The 12,748-nt window shown below is 50.2% G+C and overlaps 1 protein-coding gene across 1 annotated transcript in view; it reads right to left on the bottom strand.

The window, feature by feature from the left end:
- The window catches only part of FAM227A (family with sequence similarity 227 member A), an 86,217-nt gene that overhangs the window by 65,182 nt on the left and 8,287 nt on the right, over window positions 1–12,748 (bottom strand). The window contains exons 5-9 of the mRNA XM_087868702.1: window positions 9,563–9,632; window positions 8,900–8,976; window positions 7,353–7,499; window positions 1,561–1,662; window positions 955–1,059 (exon numbers count right to left, since the gene is read on the bottom strand). Of these exons, the coding sequence (XP_087724828.1) occupies window positions 955–1,059; window positions 1,561–1,662; window positions 7,353–7,499; window positions 8,900–8,976; window positions 9,563–9,632 (501 nt within the window). The remainder of the gene's footprint in view (window positions 1–954; window positions 1,060–1,560; window positions 1,663–7,352; window positions 7,500–8,899; window positions 8,977–9,562; window positions 9,633–12,748) is intronic.

The following is a 12,748-nucleotide window of genomic DNA, read 5'->3' as shown; positions in this document are numbered from 1 at the left end:
GGGACTTGGTAGGCGGACACTCAACTAGTGGACGCGCCTTACAGCAAAAATGTATCAATTCACTTCTCACTCAGACTGTCCGAGTGCCATTTCTCCAGATCCTTCACAACCCTGGGAATTACTCTTGAATCCATGCAATCTCGCAGGTAAAAAGGGGTATCAAATGATTATTGTTTTAATTTGTATGTTTGACTACCGTTAAGGGTGAACTATTTTTCCCCATCTATATTTCTTCTCTGGTGAATTTCTAGTTTATGTACTTTGTCAACTGTCATTTTTTCTTATTGATTTGTATAAATTCTTTTTTTTTTCTTTAAGTTTTTATTTATTTAAGTAATCTCCACACCCAACATGGGGCTTGAACTCACGACCCCTAGATCAAGTGTGGCATGGACCTCTGACGGAGCCAGCCACGCACACCAATTTGTAAGAGTTTCTTATGTTGTATGATGTATATGCCATGTGTTTTCTGCGGTTTCTCCTTTGCCTTTTAAGCCTGACTGTGGTAATTTAAATAATTTATGTAGTTAAATCGGTCTTTGTGAATATATATTCATACTTTTAAAATTACATGCTTATATAATTACTACAGAAATACATAAAATAGAAAAGGAAGTCTCTTACAACCTCATTCCCCAGAGATAACCATTGCTAAGAGTTTAGTACGTATTTTTCCAGATTTTTTTTTCTATTCATAGGCACACATACATATATATACATACACATACACATTTTTAAACACGGAGTTCTATAAATTGCTCTGCTTTTCACTTGAAACATGCCATATAGAGATAGACTTTATTTATTGTAACTGCTGCGTTACAAGTCGGTGCGTGGATATCGCACAACCTACTTACTGCTTCACGGAAAGAACGTGAAGGGCGTTCTATTGGCATCAGAAGTGAAGAGATACCTAGTGTGATTTCTTCCCTCCCAACAGTGGTCGATGCTCACTTTTAAGAGAGCCTCTTCATAGTGGGACTTGGATTCACGCAACAAGAGAGAGGCGTAGTTTTGGGCTATCCGGTCAAACAGCTTATTCTGGACCTCCTTGTTGGGCTACCAGGAATAAAAGTGGAGAAGGAATTACTAGAGTCCTTGGCTGAAACGGCCAACGGCTGAGATGCTGAAATATGTACTATTTGTACTACTCTTAAGGGTGAACTTTGAGAAATATTATTCTTGAGAGTTTAACCTCATGTTATTCATGAAATAGTACACTCATTTTTAGATTTATAAACTAGATTGATGCGTAGAAGCCGATTGTTGAAGCGAGCGCCCGAAGTCTGGGCTGGGAGGTCCTGACTCTGCTCGCGCCTTGTGCTTGACCAGGTGACCAGCCACGTGACAGGGACCGGTTCCTGATGTTCCAGGGGCTACAAGACACTGTGCAGTGGCTGAAGCACAGGGGGTATGGGCGAGGTCTGGGGAGGGGGAGGATGGCAGACGGGGCTGCAGGGGTGCTCCACACGATCAGAGAGGCTTCATTAAAGAGGCTGGGGCTTGTTCCTTAGAAAAATAACTTAAGCGAGGGAGAGAAGAGATCAAATTTGCATTTACCTGGTACCTCTCATGAAAGATCCACCAGAAGCTATCCAGCCATATGGCTCTTGGAGAAGGAGAAGAGAGAAACTTCTCTAATTCTTTAGCTGAACAGAAAGACTTAGGGAAAAAAAAAAATTCACATTCTTATTGCTGTTGGTTTTGAAAAAAACCACTTCTCACCTGGAGCCACAGGCCGATTCATCATCCTCTCTGCCCAAGACCTGCATTTCCTCCTACGTTCCACACCTTGTTACTGTTACCAATCACACCATCTTCCCGCCAGTCATCTTGGCGTCAACTTAAAAACAACATTTACCCTTTAAAGTGAGAGCCGACTATGTGCCTTTCCAGGCGTTTTTACATACAGCCAGCAAGCGTTAGGGCGGGGATCGAAACTTGTAACTCCAGGCTGGGGGGGGGGGGCAAGCTCTCACCCACTTCAATCAGCAGCAATCAACAAACGTAGATATCATACACATGCAAATCACTGGACCAGGAAGTTCCCGCCTTCCCAGGAAACCTACGGAATTCTAAAATTAGAATAGAATTATCAGTGAACTCCAAGAGGCAGAAAATTCAGGCTTCCTTATGATGCAACAGGAACCTTCCTCTGATTCCAAAGCTACTACCTTAGTAACGTAATAATATGTCGGGGCGCCTGGGTGGCTCAGTCAGTTAAGGGTCTACCTTCGGCTCAGGTTATGCCAAGGTCCTGAGATCAAGCCCTGTGTCGAGCTCCCTGCTCAGCTGGCATCCCCGGTTTATAGAAGTGGCTCGAAAGGTTAGGATTCTTGCCTAAGTTCACATGGCCCGGGAGGCTCTGAAGCGGGCAGCCTGATCCCAGAAACACCACACAGGCTGCCCCTTAGCTTTATGAAGAGCAAAGAGATCCCGCTCTTGCCCCCCACCTCCTGGATGCGAAGGGAGAGACCCCCTGGCTCTCCCTTCAGGGCCATGTAGCGGAGGGCATAGTGCCACGCTGAGCAAGCCTCCTGCATTAGCCGGGAGCTCTCTTTGTCTTTTTCACCATTCCTCCTGTTAACTTAGAGCAAAAGTAGAGTCGGAACAGTGAAGAGCACCGACTTTGGTACCAGACTGCCCGGGTTCAAATCCAGCTCTTACACTTACAAGCCATGTGACCTTGAGCAACGTTCTTGAAGCTGTATGTGCTCTGTTTCCCCATCCAGATGAGACAGGGAAATGGAAGGACTCCATAAAGATCTGCTTTTTGCTCCTTTTCCTGATTTTATTCTTGCCAGGACCCACACCCCCCACCTCACACAAGCCTCAGAATGCAAATAGTACATGGCCTCCTTGTAAAGGACAAGGAGTTGACAATTTCTCCAGCATAGATGACACCTAAGGAAGGCCTGGGTGAGAATGACTGGACAGTGTATGCCAGACCACTGGTGCTAGACATCGACACCAAAACGCCTGGCTCCAAGGAAGGACATCTGGGCCTCTGCCTTGCTCGAACCAGTTCCTGGCTGCCTGTGAGGACACATACACCAGACCACCCCAGACATCAAACATAGACAAGACTCATACCTCTTTCCTTTCTGAGTCTCCCAGACACTCTGTCTCCACCTGCTCTCTCTCCATACCTTCAATAAACTCTGCTTTCACCTCCTGCTGACTCGGCTTTGATTTCCAGCCTGGGAGCAGCCAGGGCCCCTCTTGGCTGGTCCCCTGGGACCCCCTCTGGGCCCTGAGACGCAGCCCGCTGACGTCATGGAGAATGGAAAGTGACAGTCCCCACCTTGAGGACCGATAGGATGATTCAACGAGCGAGTTAGACACACAAAGTGCTTAAAACAGCGCCAGGCACTTAGGAAACACTCGCTAAGGGCATGCTAATTCTTACTTATTCATACTCCTGTTCCCTTTCAACAAGGACTTCATTTCAGCCCTTCCATGATATTCACTGAACACCCACTAGGTGCTTGGATGGTGATGGAGAGTCCCTGCCTCAGAGATGTTCCCAGGCAAGCAGACATTTGTAATCTAGTGTGATGGGTGCCCTGAGAGAAGGAATCCAGGGGGATACGGAGCCCAGAGGGCCAGCTAACCTGTGCTTGGGGTCTGAAGGGAGGCTCTGAGAGTAAAAATGACTGATGAAGAAGGGAGAGTTGGGAGCTGCACAGACAGGAGAAAGCACGTGCTGAGGTTGGGAAACAGCAGGACACACTTGGGGAACTTCAAGGGGTTTCTGTGCTGTGGTTTGGGTGCTGAGAGGCCAGGCAGGCATCAGACTATGAGGCACCTGGGTGCTGGGACCGAGGGTGGTTCTGCCACTGGACAGGGGGAGGGAGGATAGCTGGCACCGAAGAATTTTCAACAGGGCACGAACACCATGAAATTGTTGTTCTAGAAAGATCCCTGGAGGCAGCACAGAAGGTGCATTAGAGGGGATTGAGGTGGTAAGGCCGACGGCCTGGGGAGCAGCAGGTGCAGGGATCCAGACAGGGAGGTGTGGGGCCTGAACTTGGCAGTGGCGGTGGGAAGGAGGAGGTACAGTGAAGACAGCAGTCGAATCTCAGTGACGGCTCAGATGCAGGGGCGAGGGCCAGGGACAAGAGTGGTTGATGCTCGGGTGGGAGGCTGTGGTTTTCAACAAGACAGGAGGAGAAGCCGGTCTGAGGAGACTGAGGGCAGGCGGTGGAGGAACATGGGGGTCGGGAGCACAGCTCGGGCTTTGGAGGTATGACGCAGTGGGGAGCCTTGGGTGGGGAGACGATGACTCCTGTCCACCCTGCGCCGTCCCCATGAGTCTGTGCAGAGGGAGGGGTCCTGAAGGACGTGGGCTGCCTCGGCAGACGGCGAAGCTACCTCAGAAACCAAGGAAGGACAGAACTTCCGAGCGCAGGAATCGTCCTCTGGGTCGGTTCCACAGAGCAGTCATCTAAGGTAACAACAGCGTACATCCTTCGGACTTGGCCTTCTGAGAGCGAAGGGTGGACAGACTTGGGCCATGTTCAGGAACGGGAAAGGGGACAGGCTGCAGAAGCACTGAAAGAGAGCGGCAGTGAGAAGCCAGGGCAGCGAGCGTGGGCAGCTCACCACGTCCCAGGCGAGGCTCGGTGCCGGGCTGGCCCCCGCCACTGAGCAAGGGAGACGGGCCTTTGAGCCTCGTGGAGCTCCTGGTCTAGTGACGGCCTCCAGATTCTCTGAAGCAGAGGCACGTGGGCTGCCAAGAGGGAGGGAGAAGTGATGGAGGAGAGGGTGTGAGGAGGCAGGGAAGGGTTTGCGATGGCCCCTGAGCAGGACGGAAGAAGGTCCTTTTAAAGGTACGACACCGGGGCGCCTGGCTGGCTCAGTCAGCGGAGCGTGAGACTCCTGGTCTCGGGGTCATGAGTTGGAGCCCCGTGCTAGGTGTAGAGATTCCTTCAATACATAAAACTTTAAGAAATATTAAAATTAAATTAAATTAAAATAACGGTAAGACACAAATTTGCCTTGAGTTTCCTGGGAGCCGAAGAAAAGCATTAGTTGGAAGCATCAGTTGTAAGACAAAAAGCATGCCAGGAGATGCGAAGTTTTTCTGGGGATTAAGTCCTAAGGAGAACATTCCCCATGGGCCCTCCAAATGGGACATTAAGTAACAGCAGTCACTGTCCCTGGGGCTACCCACCTAGCAAATGGAACACGAGTGCGTGTGGCTGTGCCAGGGGGCAGGAATGTCATGCAGGACAGCAGGTCCCTGAAACATACAATCTATTTGTTCTTAAGTCTTTCTTCTATCTATCTATCTATCTATCTATCTATCTATCTATCTATCTATCTATCTTTTAAAGCTTCTTATTTATTTAAATAATCTCTACACCCCATGTGGGATTTGAACTCATGACCCTGAGATCAAGACTCGCATACTCTTCCGACTGAGACAGCCTGGTGCCCCTTTCTTCTTTTTAAAGCACAGAAAAAGGAGGAAGAAAAAGCTATAACCTTATCACTCAGCGAACATTGGTAATATCTACGTGTGATTTCATCCCCAGACTTACTGTAGAATTTTTATACTGATATTTTTCATTTAGCATCACAGCATAGCAAAATACACTCTTTACAAGCACTCGTTTCAATGGCTAAGTAGTCCACGATATATGTACCCAAAATGACGGAGCTGGCCTTCTCTTAATCATCCTTAAACTATTTCTAATAATGCTGATAAGAGAAACTACCATTTTTTGAGAACTCATGACTTATTAAGCACGATGCCAAGTGCTTTTCAGTTTTTTAAAAAGATTTATTTATGTATCTTAGGGAAAGTGTGCACGTGAACGGGGTGGGGGGTAGGTAGGGGCAGAGGGAGAGGGACAAGCAGATTCCTGCTGAATGTGCAGTCCGACGTGGGGCTCCATCCCAGGACCCAGAGATCAAGACCTGAGCCCAAACCAAGAGTAAGACGCTTAATCGACTGAACCACTCTGGCGCCCCCTAAGTGCTTTTTATACACTTAAATAAGATCCTTAGCATATTTAATTTTACAGTAACACCGCTAGGTAGAGACTGCTCATATCTGTATTTTATAGAAGAAACTAGAGCCCAGAGGGTTACCTTCCAGGTCCTTGCTATCACACATAACCATGCAGGGAACATCTTTTTACATTGTCCTGGGGCAAATGTGATGCTCTGCGTGCCGGCCACTCCTCCACCTCGGAGCTGAGGACAGCAGGGGATCAGGTACCCCACCCCAGAGCCACCACTGCCTGGTCAAAGGCAGCTGTCCACATGCTGACTGCAGTCCATGTTGGAACCAGGCACCGGAACTCCAGCAAACACCATCACCATGCTGGCCAGTGACTGGCCCGGAACAGATCATTACTCTTAGAAAGTGAATGCGAGACACCGAGTGAGATGGATGGGACTGATGTAGAGACAGCGCTGGAGAGAAGGCAGCAGGGAGGACTGGTGAAGAGAGGAGGGGGTGAAGGAAGGCAGGTGGGGGGAGGGGCAAGAGAGAGAGGGAGGGAAAGAGACAGAGGGATAGAGGGAGGGAGAGAAAGAGAGAGAGATGGGCGAGTGAGGGGTTTGAAGCAGCACTGGGAAGTGTGGGTAGTTAAGACAATGAAGCTGGGTCCCCAAACGGTGGAGTGATTAGTTAGGAGCCCAGGGGACAATGATAGGAGCTGCTTTGGGGACATGGTGGTTAGTGAACAATCGTGAAGGGCGCCAAGGCACGGCTGTAGGGCTACAGATACCATTTCCTGGGCTTCCTCCCCTCCCCACGCCGCCTTACACTCAGCCCCACCTCCTGAGTGGCCAGTGGTGTCTCACAGCTGCTCTGGGCCTCGGAATGCCCCCACCCGACTTCCTAAGGAACCCAGCGTGCTCCAGTGCACCCCACTCCAAGTGGTAATTCACTCCAAGGGGTGCCAAGGGGTGTGGGAGGAAAATATTCTAACTAATGTCTAATTAAAAAAAAAATTAACATTACTAACATACAATGTAGCTGTTGACAACAGAGCACCTGCATCATTTATAAAGAAAAAGAAACACATTGTGAGGGCGGACACTTACCATTTCTTGCTCATAGGAAACATGATCAAAACAGTCTGGAAACCAGTCCTCTGGCAGGAAGAATCTAGGTTTTGGAGGGAACGTGTGGGTTTGGGTTCTAATCTCAGTTCAGTCACTTGCAAACTGTGTGGCCCTGGGTGACTTACTTAGTGACCGTGACTCCGTTTCTTGGGGTATAAAACAGGGACAGCCGCGTCTGCCTGCCACACGGGTTGCTGTAAAGCTGGGGTACAGCTGGGCGCCCCGGAGCCGGGTGCGACAGTGGTGCGCTGCCCGCTGTCTTTCCTTACCTTGCCACTAAGGGGGTTTCTCTCGGCCCGGACCACATTGCCCACCATGTCACAGAAGTTGACCCCGTTTGGAAGCCTGTTTGGTACAGCGCTGTTAAATGCTGGGTACTGGTACAGCTCCGCCAGCAGATTTTTATGGGCTATTTTCTGAAACAAAAAGCAGAATATGGAACTGAGGTCCGTCATTGGACAGTTTAAAACCAATACTATGATATCTTCCCCCTTTCAACCTGAACACGATATAACCACCTTCTAGAAAACTGAAAAAAAAAAATGGGGGCGCATTCATGACCCCAGCACCTCTTACCAGATTCCTGTTCGTGTTATTTCTATCTTCCCTTTCAGGCTTTGAGCACCTGCATACGCATACGTATGTGTAACTTCACTCGCTTTACGAAATACAAACACACACACATACACTCTTCATGCTCTGCTCTCTCTACTGTAGATTTTCCACATTGCCGCACTGTCTTCCAATTTACCACTTAAGATAACAGATCCTGTTAAGGAGATATGCTACCATTTAATTAACTACTCGCTGATGACCACCAATTAATATTACCGTCATTAATGATTTGGAGCATATAGCTTCCTCCCTTTTGGGTTTATTTATTTAGAAAAGAATTTCTGAAAGAGCCAATATGATAATTATAAAAATGTGAAAATATAGAAAATTGGAAGAGGAAACCAATCACCATCACCCAAGGCACCTATTGGAAACGTTCTGGGGGACTGAGCGCCTTTTACCCGGGCTATGGCACTGGCATTGGCAGAACTCTCTGATGAACTACCCTGACCCTGACTCAGACCCCCCTGGGCCAGAGGTCAGCGCCCCCACTGACCAGCTGTGCCACCTTGGGGAGGGCATTCACATCTGCTCGGCCACCATCAGACGTAGTGTGGCAGTTTCGACCCACTGTCGAGCATCGGGCTTTCTGCGGCTTGGGAATTTCCTGGGCTGAGAAGTGAAAACGTAGTAACAATAATGGATGGTCTGGTGTGCTCCGGCACTGAAAGGTCTGAATACACACGACCTGGGTAGTTGAAAGAACCGGCTTGGGAGCATCTTCCCTGGGGTGGCTTTGAGGTGGGGCCAGATTGCTGCTGCAGACGCAGCGGCCAGCCCGGCCACACATCAGCCAGGTGCAGGATGCTGGATAGGTCGCTGCCCTACTCCTGACCGTCAGCTTCCTGCGGCGTCCGAGTGACGGACACAACTTCCACCGCGGTGTGAACGGGCCTCTTGGAGCGGGGCAGCACCGTGGCTCCGTGTGAGCCCACTCTGAACTTACTGTTTCTAAGAGGACCCCCCTTTGAAGCTCTAAAAATAAACAAATGACCTCGGGAAGACTCCTCATGCTACCCCTCTGAGGTCGTATGAGACATTCTAGGGTTATTAAGACAGCTTAAGATCCTCTCAGAAGGGCACCCTGTGGTTTTCCTGCACCATCCCCAGCCGGGTGCCAAGCACGCCCTCCCCAGGACTAAAATCTATTTCGTGCCCAGCAGAAATCAGTCAGAAAGAGACCCAGCAATAGATCCCTTACCCTTTTAAAAATGAAAGATCTGACATTCCTGGATTCTGAGCCTCTGCAAGTATACTGTGATTTGCTTGGACTCTTGTCTGCAGAAGAACGGAGGAGAAACAGGATGTGAGTAACCATGGGGTCTGTCCCCTGCTGAGCAGTAATTCAGCTGTGCTTTTTCACTTGGTCTGAGCTGCCAGATGACGGCCACACTGTTATTCTCGCTGGACCCCACTTGCGCTGCTGAGTCACTAAGACTCAGTTTCTGATGGGTTAGACTCTTTGCCCCAGGAGGAGCAGAGAGAGCATGGGCTGTGAAGGCAGGCGGGGACCCGAATCCAGGACCCACTGCAGACAAGCTGTTCCCTCGTCCCCGAGCCTGTTCCCTCATCTATAAACTAGGTTCAGTGGCACCTACCCCACAGGTGGGGACATTATGAAGATTTAACAAGGGAGTCCGCGTGAAAGCAGTGGCGCAGTGTGCCACATGGCAGGCCGTCTCTGAGTACGCTGTCCTTCCCTCCTAACTTGCCCAATGCTAGGAACTCAGACGTGAGGCTCCTTTGGAAGAGGACAAAGACATCCTCAGCTAAAACGCTGGATTCCTGCTTAACTGCATTTGACATACTAACAAAAGCCGAACCCCACAAAAGCACCAGCAAGGCTATGAGAAAGGATTTTTGCCTCGGTCTCTGGAACTGTCGCGACTTTTCTCTCTCAAAGCCTTCTTCTCCAACTCAAATCTCTCAATTGCCTTCAAAAACCAAAAAGAAAAGGGGCATTAGGGACTCATGCAGATCTTGGAGGGGGGTGGGGGTCAGAGACCAGGCCACTTCTCCTGCTGGTGTGCAAAAGGCCTGGAGCAAAGTTGGTGGCACGCCTCGCTGTCTTCCCTCTAGGTGCTAGGGCCTTGGTGGCCGTTGGTGTCACTGACCTCATCCCCCCCCCCCAAGTGTCACCACCAATACATTCCCCCACCTCTGCCCTCTCTCACGCTGCCCCTCCTCCTGGCTATGCCTCCTCTTGTCGACACCTCTGTGGGGTACAGGATTTGGAATGGGGTTCCAATTAAGCTCCACGGGTTAAAAGCTATTGTTTAGGGGCTCCTGGGTGGCGCGGTCATTAAGCATCTGCCTTTGGCTCAGGGCGTGATCCCGGCATTCTGGGATCGAGCACCACATCAGGCTCTTCCGCTGGGAGCCTACTTCTTCCTCTCCCACTCCCCCTGCTTGTGTTCCCTCTCTCGCTGGCTGTCTCTCTGTCAAATAAATAAATAAAATCTTAAAAAAAAAAAAAGCTATTGTTTAAACTCTCTGTAGGGGGACAATGATACCTACCTTCTCGGGTCCTAGTCAGAATCAGATATACAGTATTGAATGCATCTTAAAACACTAGAACAGAGGCTACTATCAGATAGGAGCTACTCAATAAAGGGTAATTATTATTATTATTAATCACCATACCCTTGACTTCTCAAGAGATTTCTCTGGATCTCTGACTCCCCCGCCCCCAATCCCTTCCTGAGGAAAGAAAAGGAAAGAAAAATGAATGTCGGTGACCCAGCAAGTTGTACTGACTGTCAGCCATGAGGCCAGCCCCGTTCTTGGATAATGAAGATAACGAAGGATTAGGACTCTGTGCTCTTGCCCTTAGGAATTTACAATCTGTTTGGACAGTCACGTCAGCACACATGGGCCAGTTAAGTCCTAAACCGCTGTGTTTGGGACTCGAACAAATGAGAGTAGTGCGAGCTGGAGCATTCACAGAGGACTGCCCAGAAGAGGGGGGACATGAGTGTTGGGGGACATGATGAGGTTTGATACACTATGAAATGGCCCTCCAGCCTCCCATCACCTTTTTTTTTTTTTTTATTCGACAGAGACAGAGACAGCCAGCGAGAGAGGGAACACAAGCAGGGGGAGTGGGAGAGGAAGAAGCAGGCTCATAGTGGAGGAGCCTGATGTGGGGCTCAATCCCACAAGGCCGGGATCACGCCCTGAGCCGAAGGCAGACGCTTAACCGCTGTGCCACCCAGGCGCCCCCAGCTTCCCATCACCTTATCCGAAATCGGTATGTGTGCAGGTGTGTGTAGATGGGGAAAGGGGTCGCATCTGGTTAAGCCTGTCAACACTACTGTTCCAAAAAAGCAGTCGAAGAGAAGGCCTGATGAGTGAATGGGCTGGGTATTCGCCCACGTAGCCAACAGCAGCGTCTCTGAGCCTTATCAGGATGCCACTGTAGCCAATATTGTCCGGGCCTTGGAAGGATGGACGAGATGTGCACACACAGAGAGCGGGAAGGGCAGATGAACACTGGAAGAAAAGTTTTAGGGGGAAATGAGGAAACCAGTGCGGGGCTGTTTGCATTTGAGATGACAGCAGTGGCCGTAAGCAGGAAGTCAACTCCCAAACCTGGCGGATGACCAGCATGGCTGGGGAATTATTCAGACAGACCAGTTCATTAGAGAAGCTCATTCCTGACGTCTGCCTTGGGTCATGAACTGTTTATTTACGGTGGCTCCTGACTAGTTCTCTACTTAAATTTTAAAAAACAGTAAATATTTTACAAAGTACAAAATCAAATAGTAGAGTCAAAAGTCTCCCTCCTACCCACCACCAATGCCTTTAGTTCTTACATAGCCTTCCAGAGAAATCCTGTTTACATGAGAGCACACAAAACACACAGTCCTGTGCGATGCTCTTTTCACTTTTAGGGCTTTTTTTTTTTTAGATTTTATTTATTTATTGAGAGACAGTGAGAGAGAGGGAGAGAGAGAGAGGGAGCATGAGTAGGGGGGAAGGGCAGAGGAAGAGGGAGAAGCAGACTCCCCACTGAGCAGGGAGCCCAACATGGCACTCGATCCCAGGACCCCAAGATCATGACCTGAGCCAAAGGCAGATGCTTAACCGACTGAGCCCCCCAGGTGCCCCTCACTTTTAGTTTTTAAAAACCTCCCTGGGGAATCTGATGATCAGCGAGGTTTTGGTGTCCCTGCTCCAGGTAGCTGGAATATGAGGCTGAAGGACAGGAGAGAAGCTACAATTTGCAACCATATCATTCATTCCACAGATATTTCCTGAGCACCTGCTAGAGGCAATGCTGTCCCCACGCGAGGCTGCAGCAGTGAGCAGTGACTGCCATCCCTGCCTCCCAAGGGCTCGAGGATTACTAGGGAGAAGCCGGTGATTACGGGGTGATGGGTGCTGCCGTAGGGAGGGACAGGATGCCAGACGTGCGCCCAGAAGGAGCACCTACGCTAGTCCTGGGGTGGAAGATGCAGTGAAGGCCTTTCCAGGGTGCCGAGCTGCAGGCAGAGCGCGGAAGGGAGGAGGACTGGAAAGGGGAGCTGAGCAAAGGTCACGGCCAGAGACGAGGGAAACCCACACCTGGGGCATGGAAGAGGGAACAGAAATAGGACATGGCCGTGTGGGGCGTGGGGAGGAAGATCGGGGGCTTACTCGTTCATTACTACACATCTACAAAGCAGCTCCTGGGCACCAGGCACTGGGCTAGGTGCCAGGCAGCAGAGAGGCTGGAGAAACCAGTCTGGCTAAGGCGCTGACTCAGGAGAAGCGGCCACACCGTCAAGGCCTGGAGAATAGAGGGCAGGGCGACCCGCAGCCAACAGAGGCCGGGCAGGGGAGCCGGGGGATGGGCTCTGGGAGCAGAGAGCAGGCCTGACAGAGCTGACCAGCTGCTTGGGCAGAGGACAGGAAGGACAGGCAAGGGGTCCCTTCCTCTAGGTCACAGGAGGACCCAGGGTTGGTCCTGCCAGCCCCTTCCTGGTTCCGCCTGGCAACGGAGGGCACCTGAGGAGATATGCCAACACTGGGCAATCTTGAAAAGCCACCGGATCCTGCTTCTGGGAGC

The sequence above is a fragment of the Ursus americanus genome, chromosome 17, assembly GCF_024610735.1.
Source record: "Ursus americanus isolate L20-20 chromosome 17, mUrsAme1.1.p, whole genome shotgun sequence".
Classification (NCBI taxonomy): domain Eukaryota; kingdom Metazoa; phylum Chordata; class Mammalia; order Carnivora; family Ursidae; genus Ursus; species Ursus americanus.
The sequence above is the reverse complement of the archived record's forward strand: the minus strand, read 5'-3'. Positions and strand labels throughout refer to the sequence as shown.